General features: G+C 37.5%; 1 protein-coding gene across 3 annotated transcripts; it reads left to right on the forward strand.

Annotated features, from left to right (window-relative positions):
- Positions 1-8,860: 8,860 nt before the first annotated feature.
- Positions 8,861-15,091, forward strand: LOC138150769 (keratin, type I cytoskeletal 10-like). Of its 3 annotated transcripts, XM_069074202.1 has the most exons (9): positions 8,861-9,658; positions 10,722-10,804; positions 11,430-11,586; positions 11,694-11,855; positions 11,965-12,090; positions 12,536-12,750; positions 13,351-13,441; positions 13,493-13,670; positions 14,726-15,091. In XM_069074202.1, the coding sequence occupies exons 1-9, from the start codon at positions 9,038-9,040 to the stop codon at positions 14,830-14,832; spliced, it is 1,740 nt and encodes a 579-aa protein (XP_068930303.1). In that variant the 5' UTR covers positions 8,861-9,037; the 3' UTR covers positions 14,833-15,091. The 3 variants fall into 3 exon arrangements, with proteins under 3 accessions (XP_068930303.1, XP_068930302.1, XP_068930304.1); XM_069074201.1 differs by having other exon boundaries at positions 8,862-9,658; positions 13,351-13,670; XM_069074203.1 differs by having other exon boundaries at positions 8,863-9,658; positions 13,351-13,650.
- Positions 15,092-16,571: the final 1,480 nt, after the last annotated feature.

The raw sequence follows: 16,571 nt of genomic DNA on the forward strand, positions 1-16,571 counted from the left end.
GGAAGAAGTGTTAGATATCTTAGGGTCCCTGGGTCTGGGCTTTTCTTGTCTGATCACTGCAGCACTTTGGTGGTTAGCATCTCCCTGATGCTGCCATTTACCATTCATAGGGGTTTCCAAGATCCTCATCCTAGGGCTTCCTAGGTTTTCTAATGTTCCTGGAGCTTTCTTAGGAGAGCTTTCTTTCTTGCTGCCTTGGGGGAAGTGAAGGGGGAACAGAGTTTTGCAAGTAACATTATGTCCCATCTCTGGTTATTCTGAAACTTTACTTTCTTGAGAAACTCTCTTGCCTATGGCCTATGGACTGTATTTTTATGTAGTTCTCAGGTGGAAGACATCACTTGCCATGATTTCTCATTGGATTAACTGATTATTATTCAGTCTGGTGCAAACTTCACCAATACATATGTGGGAGCTGGGTGAACGGCCTCTAATTTTATCAATCTCAAATGAAATACAATTAAGTATCTCTGGAGAAAGATTCCACAAGATGAAGGAGCTATTGAATGTGTTTCTATGGAACCATATAGTTTGAAGTCATTCATGCACATCAATTGATTAGTAAGATGTTTTGGTTTGACTCCCTGTTTAATCTGGAAGTCATTTTTAGTTTCATTTAGAAAATACGATAATGGATTTAAGACTAGGCTTAAAATGTTTCCCTAAAAAGTGTCATGTTTTATATCAATTGTTTTTGACATTATTGTGTTTGTAGCATGTTTTAATAATGTCATTAGATTGTAAGCTCCTTGAGGGCAGGGACTGACAGTCTTTGGCCTCTTTTTGTATCTCCAGCACTTAGCACAGTGCCTAACATACAGTAAGCACTTAATAAATGCTTACTGAATAGAACCGAATTGAATTTTACCTTTCTTTGTATCCCCTGCATTTAGCAAAGTGTCTCGCACATAATAAATAATAACAAATTTAATAAAGGTTTGATGACTGACTTACTGTCAATTAACAAGTATTTATTAAGGTCCAAGCATATGTCATCTTCTTTGCTAAGCACTGAGTATATACAGAAAGGCAAAAATAGTCCCTACCCTCCAGGAGGTTATACTCTAATGGAGGAGACAAAAGAGATAGCCGGGAATCTCTCACATGTGCAGGGACTTGGAAAGGCCTCATACAGAAGATGACCTTTGAGCTGAGTCTTAAAGAAGCCAGAAGACAGTTTTCTGTGTGAATATCCAACAGTTGTGTTCTCATTATACTGTACTTGGGAAAATTATATATATATATATATATTTGTAATAAAGGTTAGCCATGAGTTCAGAACTGTGTCAAAGGTTTTGTGCTAATCAACTTAGGCAGAATTAATGTTACAACATTCCTAAGAGATGTGTACAAGATCTGTGATTTCGTTGCTAGCAGGAGAACTTGGTAAGGAAACTCCCCTCTATAGTTTTAGGATTCTGCATGTGGTACAGAGAGGGTCACATAGTCAATGTCTATCAGAGTTAGGCAGGACTTAAACTCAGGTCTTCCTACTCTACATTTGGGTCTTTATTTACTACACAGTGAAAAAAATGTTATTATTCTTGATTTTATAGATGAGAAAACTGGATCATAAACATAAATACACAATCACACATTCACATTAGTTCATGCAACAATTAAGCAAAAGAGCTAGACCCTCAAACTTTGTATTAAATGCCCTAAGAAGTTAGACTTCTTTCTTTGTATTGGAATATAGGAAATAACAACAAAAACTAGCATTTATATAGTGCTTTAGAATTTGTGAAACATTTTATGAATATTATCTCATTTTATCCTCATTATAAGAGATAAGTGCTATTATCCCCATTTTATAGTTGAGGAAACTGAGGCAGGTAGGGGTTAATGACTTGACAGTGTCACATAGGTAGATTTGAATTCAAGTCATCCTGACTCCAGCACTTTATCTACTGTGCCACTTAGTTACTTCTCCTAGCACTGAGACATTCGTGATTACATCATACAACACCTTCATTTAATAGTTGAAGAAACTTGTGCCCAGAGGTTAAACAATTAGTCAAATAAGTAGTTATAAAAGCAGGATTTTGACCCAATTCCCCTGACTCTGAGCTCATTCTGTTGCATGATGCTACCTTGTTAGAGACAACTAAGTGGCACATTAGATAGAGTGCCCGGTCTGGAGTCAGGAAGACTCATCTTTCTTAACTCAAATCTTGTCTCAGACACTTACTACTTGTGTGATTTGGGGCAAGTCATGAAACTTTGCCTCAATTTCCTCATCTGTAAAATGAGCTAGAGAAGGAAAGAGTCAACCTCTCCAGTATCTTTGCCTAAAACAACAACAAAAACAAAAACAAGAAACAAAAAAATGGAATCACAAAGAGTTGGACATGACTGAAATGAATAAACCACAACAATAATATCTTAATAACTTTATTAAGAAATATATTATGTTTCCCTATCTTGCTGACTAGCTGAAGAATAATATTTTTATTCAATCAGAGAAAGAATTGGAATTTTCAACTAAAAACAATCTAAAAAGGAATTATACTGGAAGGAAGCAAGATACCAATCCAAGGTAGGAGCTATCCAAAAATACCTGGTAAAATTATAGCATTTAGAACTGGAAAAGACCTGAGGTATCACCTAGTCCAAGCTTCTCATTTTATAAATGAGGAAACAGAGGCTTAGAGAGGCTAAGTTACTTGTTCAAGATCACAGAGGAACAGAGTTAGAACCAGAACCCAGATTCTCTAACTTCAAAATGATTACTCCCCCTCCCGCAGGAGGAAGAACCCTTTCCCCCCATTTCCTTTGAAAAATAAAATAATCGTCCAGAAATTTTTAAAAATCTAGAGACAAGCAAGATAGTCCTTCAAAGAAGCACAAATTCAGAGCATTTGCCATACTATCAATTAATTTAATTTCTATCCTCATCACTCTATTGACATTGCACTGTTTGAAGATAGTAATAACCTGCATTTATATGTTGTTTTACAGTATTATTATTATACATGACTAGGGGATAATTTGCCTTTCTTCACAGGGCTGTTGAGAGGGTCAAATGAGACAACAAATGAAATCTTATTGGAAAGTTTAAAGCACTATATAAACTCAAATTTATACAACTTAGGAAAGTAGATAGAAAGCCAGCTTTAGAACTAGGAAGACCTAAGTTCAAGTCTTGTCTGGGACTGTATAACCTTGGACATCCAGTTCTGTTGGTCATCCTTGTATGACATCTCATATCCATCCCCTCTTTTGCATTTCCACTATTTCCATAGTGGTTCATGCTTTCGTCATTTCATGCACAGTTTAGCAGTTTCCTAAATGGTGTCTTATTTTTAGTCTCTCCTCTTTTTCAATCCAATCTATATCCCTTCATATTCTTAAAGCACATCTCTAAGGATGTCTATCCTCTATTTGAAAACTTTACCTACATGATGAAATCCAATTGTCTTAACCTTGCATTCAAAGCCATGCTCAACCTACCTGTAAAATATTTCTTATTACTTCCACACATGAATCCCTCCTGGTCAAGTCAAATTAGTTAACCATGTATCATCCCATAACATATTTATCAGCTTCCAAGTCCTTTTAAAAATATTTTCTCTTAAAATATATTCTCACATGAGCTCTCCCAAATACTCTTCCAAACAACTCTAAATAATGCCTCAAAATGAATTCAGAAGTAGCAGAACCCACAAAAGGACAAGATGAAACAAATTTCCAGCCCAAGACAATTCAAAAGGTTATAAGGTAAGGTCTGTCGCACCTGGGCAAGAGTGAAGCAGAGGCCAGTTCAGGCTGTGCCAATATAGATCCCACGTGAGCAAGCAAGCAGTAGAAATTTGAGGTGATTGATTCAGCAGCAAATTAAAATATCTCTAAGCTACCATCCCAGACCTATCAAGTTGGCTAATATGAGAGAAAAGGAAAATGACAAATGTTGGAGGGGGTGTGGGAAAATTGAGACACCAATGCACTGATAGTGGAGTTGTGAACTGATTCAACCATTCTGGAGAACAAATTAGGACTATGCCCAAAGGATTATAAAATCGTGCATATGCTTTGACCCAGCAATACCACTGCTAGGTCTGTGTCCTAAAGAGATTTAAAAACAAACAGGAAAAGGACCAAGATGTACAAAAATATATCTATAGCAGCTTTTCTTGTGGTAGCAAAGAACTGAAAATTTAGGTAATACCCATCAACTGGGGAAAGACTGAGCAAGTTGTAGTCTATGATTGTGATGGGTAAACTGATACAAAGTGAAATGAGAAAATCAGTAGAACATTATACACAATAACAATATTGTATTGATGTTCAACTATGATTGACTTAGCTATTCTTAGCAATATAATCATCTTAGACAATTCCAAAGGACTTATGATGAAAAATGTAATCCACCTCCAGAGAAAGAAATGATGGAGTCTGAATGTAGATTGAAGCATATTTTTTATTACTTTATTTTTCTTGGGGTTTTTTGTCTGTATTTTCTTTCACAATATGATTAATATGGAAATATGTTTTGCATAACTGTACATATAAAACCTATATAGAATTACTTGCCTTATCAATGGGGGGGGGTGAAAAAGAAGAGAGGGAGAGAATTTAAAACTGAAATTTTTAAAAAATTGAATGTTAAAATTGTTTTTACATTTTACATGGGGGAAATGTTAAATATTTTTAACATTTTTATGTTTTTTAATATTTTTAAATATTTTTTTAAATTTTTCTTTTTACTATGAACTTGATAATCACCAATAAAGACTTCAATGTACAGGGGGGGGGACAAAAAATGGGATATTATATGAAATAACATATGTTATAGACATATATATAAAACAATAGTTATAGACAACTTTTTAAAGTATTTTCATATTTAACACAGTAGTAACAAAATTGCCCTGATTGTTTGTGTCCCTTCCTAAACTTCCAAGTCCTTTCTCATGTTTTATCCTCTGCTTGGAATATCACACACACACACACACACACACACACACACACACCCCAACCTCTCAATTAATCAAAAAATACTATCCCCACTTCAAGTAAGATCTAGATTCACTTCTTTCTTCTCCACAAAGTTTTCCTGTCAGTTCCAGTCCAAATGCTCCCTTCCTGTTCTGAACTTCTTGCCGCTTATTTCCTTAGTTATGTCTCCAGACATACAAAAAGTCTCATCTCCCTAACTAGATGCAATCTACTTCTATTTGACAAATGCTGGTCAATTGCTCATTGTTAAAGTGCTAGGGAAAGAAAGATGAAATAAAACAGAATTCCGTACTCTTGCCATTGAAGTGGATAAGACAGGTATACAAATGACCTTAATACAAAGTAGAATATGATCAGTTTGGAGGAGTCCAAAATGCTATCATACAGTAGTTGGTATCAATGTAGTACTTTAAAAGGGTTTGCAAAACAATATACAAAAAAAAAAAATGTTATCCTCACAATCCTGGGAGTTGAGTGCTGCCATTACCCTTGATCAGAGGCAACCAGGAAATTAAGTAACTTGCAAATGATCACACAGGAAGCGAGATTTGAACTCAGGTCTTCCTAGCTCCAGGTGCAGTTCTCTGGACTTAGCCTCATAGATGCCTTGAGAAACTCAAAGGAGCTTGGGCTTTTTCCATCATTCCTTGGGTCACAAGGCTTTGAGACCTTTCTGAACCTTTCCACCCTACTCTGTGTGCCATTCTAGTTTTTTGCAAACTTATCACAGGCTTTCTTTGGTCTTCCTTATCTTCATGAAGGTCCCAGGGTGCTCTTTTTCTGGTGTTCTTCTCTTCCATAGGCATGTACTGACAAGCTTAAGAACCTGCAATGAGTTGGGTAGTGATCTCCCATAGGAAAAATACACTTTGTGTTAACACTTACAACCAGTCTTCCTTCCCTGCAGAAACTTTTTCTGTTGTTCTCATGAAATGCACTGAGTAGTTGTAAATTTAATATGAAAATCTAATTAGCAAGGGGAGAGAAATGCCAAATATCCAAACTTGATTTTCAAGATCTTTCCAAGAACTTCCTGGTTGGAATTTTTTTTTAAGTTTGGAACAAAGTTTCTTCAGAGAGAAGGGAATTTGGGAAAGGCAGACTAACCCCAGTGTTCTCATACAATATGCAGAGATTACTCTGAGAGATAGCACGGCAAACAGGTTGGGGACAGCTTGAGGAAGGCTACAGATGAGACTCCAGCTCTAAACTCTAAAACTAGCTTTGTGACCCTAGGCAAATCACATAACTTCTTGGCCACAATTTAATCATCTATAAAATGGGGATAGTAACAGGTCCAGTGCCTCCTTCACAAAAACCATAGAAAGGTTCAAATGAAATAATATATGCAAAGTAGTTTGCAAATTCTTAAATATTATATAAATGCCAGCTATTGTGATTATATATACACAGAATGTTGTGGAGGAAAGAGCACAAGACTGGAAGTCAGAAGGCTGTTTCTAATCCAAGATTCATTATTTATTAACTTTATGACCTTAGACTCCTAGATGGCATAGTGGATAGAGCATGGATTCAAGAAGACCTAAGTTCAAATCCTAATTCAGAAACTTACTAGTTATGGCATTTATCCTCTTTTGCCTCAGTTTCCTCATCCATAAAATGGACATAATAATAGCATCTACCTCCCAGGGCTGTTGTGAGGATTAAATGAGACAGTGTTTGTCCAATAATTTGGAAACATGAAAGTATTATATAAATCCCATTGTTATCATTTCAGATCTGAAAAGGAGTTCTGGCATCTGGCAGAATGGAGAAAGAGTTGGCCTTGAAAGCAGGACTAACTGGGGTTCAAATTCTACCTCTGACATACACTAGCTATGTGACCCTGGGACAGAACCATGTATAACCTCAAGCAAATACCTTCAACTTTGGCATAGGAATAACAATAATCTCAGTTATTTATTATGTAGCAGTTTGATCTTGCAAAGATTTCCTCCCTGCACCCTTGTTTTATCTGGACTTCACAAGAACCTAGGAGGGAAGGGTTTCAGAGATTATTGCCCCTATGTTACAGATACTGAAAATGAGTTTCAGAAAAGAGAAGGTTCTCACCTAAGTCACACAGTGAAAGGTAGCTAAGAAACAAGAATTTAACTCAAGAAGCTACTATGAAGTATATTGAGACAAGGATCATTTCTTAATCATGGTGAGAATCTAATGAGTTCATATATTTAAGGCACTTTGGAAACCTTAAAGTGATGATGATACTAATGATCATGATGATGCAGAAGCAGGTATATTAATTCTTTCAAGAAAAAAATACTTAACTTATTACCTTTCATTCAACATTTTAATCTTCCTGGACCTCTCCTCCCTTTCCAAGCTTCTTATAGTTTACTCCCTTCCACCTACTCTGTGATGCAGTGACATTGGCCTTCTTACTGTTCCACCCACAAGACACCTTATCTCCTAAATCTAGGCATTTCCCTGGCTCTTGAAATTCTCTCTTTTCTTGTCCCCATCTCCTGGTCTCCCTGACTTCATTCAAGTTCTCAATAAATTATTTCCTTCCACTACAGGCCTTTCCCAAACCCCTTTCATTCTAGCACCATTCCTCTGTTAATTATTTCCAATTTATCTAGTCTGCATCAAGTTTGGACATAGTATTGCATCCTCCATTAGACTGGAACTCCTTGAGAGCAAGTGGCCATCTGTCATTTGCCTTTTTTTGCTATCCTCACCACTTGGCATAATACCTAACACATAGTAAGCATTTAATAAATGCTTAGTGACTTCAATGCTCAACCCATCTCTTTTGTGAAACCTTTTTGCCCCCCCCCAATAGTTAATAGTCTCTCCCTTGCCAAATTCCTCACATCTGATTTTATTTTACTATTAATACTTTACTAAATATATATATATACACTTCTTTTCTACATGCATGTGTATATATGTGTGTGTATGTGTATAAAGCATCCTTATATTCACTGTGTCCCTCTTACATTCCTCCCAAAGGCAAATGTCCTTGATGAAAGTTAATAATTGGCTCTTTGTCTTGGTATTCCCAAAGTCTGGCATGGTGCCTTGTACCTAGATGCTTAATAAAGGTTTGATGAATGGAAGATGAATGTGAACAAAGTATTACACAATCCCATCATCTTAGAACCTCAGAGTTGGAAGAGATGGAAAAATTTTAGAAGTCACCTATACCAACCTTGGGTCTTTGAGCCCATACATTATGGTACTTGGTTTTGCTACTGTGAGATTAACAAAATCCAATACCTAATGATGATGGATGAGTTAAAAGGGAAAAAAAAATCTGGTATGACTTCAGGTTCTCAGTAGATTAAAAAAATCTCCAAATGACATAAATCCTTGCCATTTAAAGGTTCCTCTCTCAAACAGATTAATCATCACCACCTTTAGGCAAAATGTCAATAAGTTCTCATTCTCTGAAGGAAAAGATTTTCTACAGAGAAATATTTAGGCACTTCCTAAATTAAGTTTTTATGACTCTTATGAATCCTATGTACATAATATGTCTCAAGCACTGTGAGTTATTCATCTAAAAAATTTATTAATACCTTCACCTTCATGAACCAGGGTTTTTGATGCTCACTCACTTTATTAATTGCTCCGATAAATTAAAATTTTTAAATTACTTTTTTCAGGCTATCACTTGGAATACTATCTGTCATGGTTTTTCCCTTTTGTGGAGAAGAAAATTGCATGTGTGTGTTTGTGTGTAAGAAACTGACAAGCTTGCACCAGATACATCACTTGCATTCTCTATTTTTTTTTTGCTGAGAATATAGTTTTTTACCAATTGCTCAACATTCTGCAAAAGATAAAAAAAAAGAATAATGAAAGTGAGTCCCCACTGAGCTCCACCCATCTTCCATTTCAACATAATAAATGTCCTATTTATTTCAAAGGCAAAACACACACCAGGATGCATCAGATTGGTTATTAGTAATGATAATGCTAAATTGGCAAAAAGAAGCCAGCCGAGTGAGAATACTGCAGATGGGCCACACCCTCCCAGCTCAGTATATAAAGACTTGCCACTGTCTCTGGGTAGCAAGCATTGCTTGAGCTGAACCTCTACTGCATCACCATGTCCCAGAGATATACTTCCAGCAAACATTACTCTTCCTCCCGCAGTGGAGGAGGGGGAGGAGGAAGCTCATCCGTCAGAATCTCAAGCAGTAGAGGCTCTGGCTATGGGGTTAGCTCTCTTGGTGGAGGATTTAGCTCAGGTGGGGGCTCTAGCTATGGCAGCTGCTCAAGAGGGGGCTTTGGCAGTGCATCAGTAAGGGGCTTTGGAGGCGGTTTTGGTGGTGGCAGCAGTTATGTTGGGAGTAGCTTTGGTGGTGGTAGCTACGGTGGTGGTGGCTTTGGTGGTGGTAGCTACGGTGGGGGAGGCTTTGGTGGAGGAAGCTTTGGTGGGGGAAGCTTTGGGGGAGGAAGCTTTGGGGGAGGAGGCTTTGGTGGAGTCCTTGGGGGAGGCTTTGGTGGAGGCGATGGAGGTCTCCTCACAGGCAATGAGAAGGTCACCATGCAGAACCTCAATGACCGCCTGGCCTCCTACCTGGACAAAGTGCGAGCTCTAGAGGAATCTAACTATGAGCTAGAGCAAAAAATCAAAGAGTGGTATGAGAAAAATGGCAATGCAAATCAGCGAGAACCACGTGACTACTCTCGTTATTATGACCAAATCAAAGAACTTAAGGATCAGGTAAGAAACATCATTTATACTGCTTCTGAACCAGTCTTCTGCTTGTTCTTAGTCTTATATTTTAGATAAGAAGAGCTGGTCTCAGAGTTAGGAGGTCTGAGTTCAAGATTCCTCTGATACCTAGTAGCTATATGGCTGAAGATAAGTCCCTTAACCTCTTCCAGTGCCCCTAGGCAGGTTCTGATCTGCATTATAAGGAGTTTCTCATTGGCAGCTACTTAGAGCAATGAAATCACAGATTCAGCCCATCTTCTCTTCCTCACCAATAATAATAATAATTGAGATAGAGAAATCTTAAATCAAGAAACATGGGACTGCTAATTGCTATTGCCTGTGTTATTCTTGGCCCTGGGAATAATTCAGTATGATCCAAAATTAGGAGAGTTGAGAGAAAGTGATTTTTACCCAGCATGCAATAGTAAACCATTATTGGTTAACAAGGATGTTAGACTGCTGAAAGCTGCTGGGCCTCCAGGGAAGTCCTGAAGAAAGGAAGTGTAATCAAAGAAATGAGAGGAAGAAACTACAGAAGGCAAGACTAAAGAACCATTTGAATGCTGGGAAAAATCCCTGCTAGTTCTATCAGGGTAAATAAAACATATTCCCAAATTCATAGAAACGTGTTCTTGCCTACACTTTCCATAAGTATGAATTCTCCCAATTGGAAGCAAGAGAGATGTAATTCATATCTTCCAAGGATATCTAAAATTCAGATCTGATGGGTCACTTCTAAATATAATTACTTAGGAATATGTATATAGAAAATACCAAATCAGTCAGAGGAGTCCTGAAGTCAGTGAAATAACATGGTGTGATAAGATCAAGATTTCAGTAGCTGAGTAAAAAAATAAATGCCTGGTGAGAAAAGGCATGACTTCAGAAATCCTAGAAGATTCAAGCTTTAAGAAACAGGTGAGTGCACTGTATGTCATTCTTAAACAGCAAAAGTATCCCCCATAGGACTCTATGAGATGATAATGGTTAAATTCAATTCTTAAGAAGCACAGTAATTTTTGAAAATCCATATATATGAACTCTTTCTCAATTATTTTTTCCTCTACAGATCCTGAATCTAAGTACTGACAATGCTAATGTGCTGCTGCAAATTGACAATGCCAGGCTGGCTGCTGATGACTTCAGACTGAAGTAAGCAAAGAGAATAAGGACCATGTGCTTCTGACATTGAATTTGGTGTGGATAATTTCTTAATAAAACCAAAATGAGTTTCCAGTGGCACATCCTGCCTGGTAAAATAAAAAACAGTTTATTCAAAATTAAACATTTTCTAGATCATCAGAGAAGTTTTCAGTGATAATAATATCATCTAATATATTTGAGATCAGAAATACTTTGCAACTAACTTTAAGTCATTTTGGACTTTGCTGCTTTTACTTGACTGTTTACCACGATTTGCATGTGAAGTAGAATGAACATGCTGAAAGAAAACATAAAATCAATCGGTTACCAGACTATGAAAAGAATTCTATCAGTAATCAAGTTACTACTCTATTAGTAATGACTACAATTCTATTACTAATAGAACTTGTCCTTTTTTCAACCTGGCACAATTTCTTTAGGACCAAGAAAAATATTCTGTACACAATAGGTATTTAATTAGTATGGTCTGAACTGCTATGGTATGGTATTTTATTACATTGCATTGCATTCTGTTACTTTATATTTTCTCAAGATCCTCTTTTTTACTCTCTGCCCAAATGATATTCATTAAATGAACTGAGTTATATTACTTATTATACCATGTCTCTTTCAGGTATGAAAATGAAGTGACCCTGCGTCAGAGTGTGGAGGCTGACATTAATGGCTTGCGCAGAGTCCTGGATGATCTGACCTTGTCCAAGACTGACCTAGAGATGCAGCTAGAAAGCTTGAATGAGGAGCTGGCCTTCCTGAAGAAGAACCATGAGGAGGTGAAATAAAATTCTATTCCATCCCACCATTCCACAATCCAATCTTCTAAATTCTCACTATAGTCATGAAAACTACAGTCACATTATGGGCTCTCCTTCCCCTACAGGAAATGAAAGATCTTCAGAATGTGTCCACTGGTGATGTGAATGTGGAAATGAATGCTGCCCCAGGAGTGGATCTGACTGAATATCTGAACCGCATGAGAACTGAATATGAGACAATGGCTGAACAAAACCGTAGAGATGCTGAAGCTTGGTTCAATGAAAAGGTGAAAAATTGCTGACACCTAAGTTTCTCATCATAAAGACCATTAAGGTGGTTATCATCTTCTAATGATTCTTTTCTTTCTTTCCTCTCCTTTACTTTTATAATCCTAGAGCAAGGAGCTGACCACCGAGATCGATAGCAACGTTGAACAAATGTCCAGCCACAAATCTGAGATCACCGAATTGAAACGCAGCTTACAAGCTTTAGAGATTGAACTGCAGTCACAACTGGCCCTGGTAAGTAACAATTATCTCTAAACATGAGTTCTGTTTCCAAAATGGAATAATATATTTCCCACATAAGTGTATTTTTCCATAAAGTACAAATTTTTCCCATTCATTTTCAAGTTTTCCAAAACGACTTTGCGATCTCAAGGATGAATATTCATCCTTGGTATGTCTATGTACCAAAGTAGGGAATATTAACATTAGGGCATCCTAAAAGAAAGGAGTACAGTATCAAGATTTTGAAATACAACCAAGACCCCATATCAGGGTTGAAAGTGTAAGTGGTATTGGTCTGAAATTACTGAGAAGCTAAAACTAGATTGGATCACATTATTTCTAATTGAAATCCAATTTCTTCATTCCTCCATCAGTTTTCTAATTAGAAAGAATTTTGTTGTATTCCATTTAATCATTGATGTTGCCAGTTCACACCATGCTACTCTCTTCTTCTCAGAAACAATCCCTGGAATCATCCTTGGCAGAGACAGAAGGTCGTTACTGTGTTCAGCTGTCACAAATCCAGGCCCAGATCACTGCTCTGGAAGAGCAGTTACAGCAGATCAGGGCTGAAACAGAATGCCAGAATTCAGAATACCAGGTGCTCCTTGACATCAAGATCCGCCTGGAGAATGAAATTCAGACCTACCGCAGTCTGCTAGAGGAAGGAGGGTGAGTGAGAGAAATAACACTATTAGAGATCCACCATGCCCTACGGGAAAAGTCAAAGGGGGTATGGGAGAAGATATGGGAGAGAGTTAGATTGGAGGAGGAGGAGATATCCTGTGGGACCACTATTTTGGGGTGGTGGGTAGGGGAAAAACGGGGAAAAATTTGTAACTCAAAATCTGGCGGAAATGAATGATGTAAACCAGAAGTAAATAAAGCATTTGGAAAAAAAAAAAAGAAAGAAATTCTCCTGTCTACCAAGTTTCTAGTTAAAGGAGCTTCTCTCAACTTTTAAGAAGCAAAGAGTTGTTAGAGGAGAAACACATTGCTCTGTCTGAAATCTTGGGTTCATGCTGCCTGATGTTGGCCAAGGGATGATTTGGTCAAAGAAAACTTTTTCAAGTTCTTTACATTCTCTGTCTCTCCTCTCTGTCTCTTTCTCAGTCTGTCTCTCTGTCTCTCTTTCTGTGTGTGTGTGTGTGTGTGTGTGTGTGTGTGTGTGTGTATCACAGTCTATTAAATTCTGGGAGAAAGACATACATTTTCTAAGGCAGAAGGATAACCAATCATTAAAATTTGTCTCCCTTTTCATTGTTCTGGTAGCTCATCCGGAGGTGGTGGCCGTGGAGGCGGTGGATATGGAGGCAGCTCTGGGGGCGGAGGATATGGTGGAAGCTCCGGAGGAGGATATGGAGGAAGCTCCGGTGGTGGCCACGGAGGTGGTAGCTCCAGTGGTGGATATGGTGGAAGCTCCGGTGGTGGCCACGGGGGTGGTAGCTCCAGTGGTGGATATGGAGGCAGCTCTGGTGGCAGTGGAGGATTCAAAACTGGCTCCAGAGGAGGACAAGGAGGAAGTGTTGGATCTGGTGGAGAATCTCCATCGAAAGGCAGCTCTGGAACAAGGTCAGCAGAAACTAACTGGGGTAATCAGAATCCATTTTAATTTTCTGTGGGTTTTAGTTGTGAGATTGTTTTTTTTTTTCCTTTCATTCTTCATTAGTATGGAAACAGAAACATTAAAGAGACTTTGCATTTTCAGAAAATAAGTTGTTTTGGTAATTTTGAAGCTAAAAATGTAGGCTTTAGATATCATTTTTATGTTTTTACTTGGGCCAACTCTCACTAGAAGTCACTTAATTTGAAGTGACATCTCCCTGGAACATTAGGGGGAGGGAGGGAGGGAAGGAGGGAGGGAGGGAGAGAGAGAGAGAGAAAAAGAGAGAGAGAGAGAGAGAGAGAGAGAGAGAGAGAGAGAGAGAGAGAGAGAGAATGACAGAACTTTGTCCCACACATAAACAATAAGTTTTTCTGAGAAAAATGTATTCTGAAGTTAGAATAAACCTAAAAATTTGATAGAATCCATTAAAGTTCTCTGATGCCTCATTGTGGTATAGATGTGATTCTGCATTCTGAAAGAATACAGCAGTCTAATGCAAGCTCTGGAAATCCTAGAGGCAAGATTTTTAATATGAGCCAAGTGAGTGGTCTGTTGTTTGAGAACCATCCTAGCTAAGATGGGAAAAGCTCCTGTCAGGTTGGTTACATGATGAGAAGGCCATCTAGTGAATGTTAAATAAAGTGTTTTGACCTATGTTGGCAAAGGGAACACCTACACCAACAAAATCACAGATTTTTGATATAGTAGAGTATAATTTAAAACTGAAATTTCAAATAAAGCTGAGGAAAGACCATTGCTGTTGGGCTCTTTCCCTATGTTTTCCTTCAGATTAGAAATTTATTTTATGTATCTTACATTAAAGTATTTTAGTTGACAAATGTGCCTTTCAAGGACCAAACTACAATTTCTCTGATTATAGAGGAGTATTCCAGCTAATGGTTTCACTCATTATTACCTCTTAATTTTCTTTGCTCAAGTTCAGTTTGGGGGGGTCTCTTAAACTTTCCTCAACTTCATTGAAGAGGAGCACTCTTCATTATGTAGTCGAAATACCAATGCTGGTCATTTTTTTACCTACAGATTCTAATAGAAGCCATTTGATCAAGACCATTATTGAGGAGGTGGACCCTAATGGTAGAGTTCTTTCATCCAGAGTGGAATCAGAGACCAAGAAACACTTCTATTAACCAGGGTTGACATGGAAGGCTCTTTCCTTAGACCACAACATATCAATACCAGGCAAAGAAAATCCTCATCATTCCTACTGGTCATGGACACCTTCTCTCTCTTTAAATATAAGGTGTCTAAAAGGTTTTTCATGATTTCTTTCCTATTCTTTTCATTTTACCAGAGAGTATTCTTCAATGAAAACTCACCCAAAAAAGCTTTCTGTTCCTATTTACTGATATATTTCAATAAACTTTCTTACTGATGCAAACAATATAATTGTGTATATGCTATTTTTCTCTCTTGAATAAGACAGTAGCCTTAACAGGAGAAGTTATAGTATCATAGGAGTCAAAGTCAGATATTAGTGAAATCATCCAGTCTAACCCAGTCATTTTGCAGGGAAGGAAATTGAGGCTCAGAGAAAGAAAATTACTTCCTGAAAGGTCACATAAGTAGTAAGTCCCAAGGTTGGACTTGACCCTATGTCATCTGATTTTAAATCTAGGACTTTTTCAAAAACAGCAATATATTGATAGTGAACCTCCATGTTTGAAAGTTGTTTAATTTTTACAAAATCGTTTGCAAACATATCTTAACTTCCTGAGACAAAAGTCTTGTCCTATATTGGACCAATGTCTTATGATTGTGTAAACAGTTTCTCCTAAAACAATGCCCATACCTTGCCAATTTTAAGAGTAGTTTCCTCCTAAAAGGTATAGAGTGTGTAACCTATTTCTAATTCTCTAGGACCTAGTAGCATGATTTTTGGGAAACCACAGTAATTAGGAATCACAATAAGTCACAATGATCTGCTCACCTGCCTCCTCCTGCCTTGTGGTCAAAAATGTGAAAACCTCCTCACATCCATATTCAATTATATTTAAAAAAATCTGTCTTACTCTACATGGAAGCAGGATGGGAAAGGGATAAAAGAAAGGGAGGTTGATAAAAAGGATGGTGGAATTGGGGATGCAGTACATGGACAGGCTGAAGGGAAAAGAGAAAGAGAGAGAGAATAAATAGGGGGAAATGAGATGAAAGGAAATATAACTAGTCATAATAACTGGGAATGAGAATGGGATAAACTTACCCATAAAATGGAAGTGGATAGCAGAGTGGATTAAAAACCAGAATCCTGAAATGTTGTTGTTTATAAGAAATACACTTGGAGCAGAGAGTTGCAGGCACAGTAAATGTAAGGGGATAGAGTAGAATCTATTGTGCTTCAGCTGAAAAAAAAAAGCAGGTTTACAAATTATGATCTCAGACAAAGCAAAAACAAAAATAGATCTAATTAAAAGAGATAAGCTAGGAAATTTTGTGTCATTCAATTATGTCTGACTCTTCATGACGCCATTGGGAGTTTTCTTGGCAAAGATAATGGAGTGGTTTGCCATATCTTTCTCCAGCTCATTTTACAGATTAGGAAACTGAGACAGAATTAAATGACTTGCCCAGGGTCACATGGGTAATAAGCATCTGAGGCCAGATTTGAACTCATGAAGATGAATTTTCCTGATTCCAAGTCCAGTGCTTGATCTACTGAGTCACTTCACTGCCATTGGTTAAGTCCAAGGCAGCAAAAGTCAGAATCACCAGCATTTGAGGAATTTCTTGTGCTGACCCATTCATTTATTTATTCAAATATTGATGAAGCATGTACTACCTACAATTCATTGCAGATATATGCTAGATCCTAAGGGAAATATATAGCTAAATTATTGTTGGTTTCCTTGAATAGGGATGCTAGCTGATA

This window comes from Petaurus breviceps, unplaced genomic scaffold (assembly GCF_028583685.1).
Source record: "Petaurus breviceps papuanus isolate PSGF00001 unplaced genomic scaffold, PetGlider_PUasm1.0 90887, whole genome shotgun sequence".
Lineage (NCBI taxonomy): Eukaryota > Metazoa > Chordata > Mammalia > Diprotodontia > Petauridae > Petaurus > Petaurus breviceps.

Excerpts from the sequence above, each read along its gene's own strand:
- LOC138150769 (XM_069074201.1), top strand. The coding sequence starts at position 9,038 with ATGTCCCAGAGATATACTTCCAGCAAACATTACTCTTCCTCCCGCAGT. Across the intron at positions 10,805-11,429 it reads GCTGATGACTTCAGACTGAA|GTATGAAAATGAAGTGACCC; the intron begins GTAAGCAAAGAG and ends TGTCTCTTTCAG. Across the intron at positions 11,856-11,964 it reads AAGCTTGGTTCAATGAAAAG|AGCAAGGAGCTGACCACCGA; the intron begins GTGAAAAATTGC and ends TTATAATCCTAG.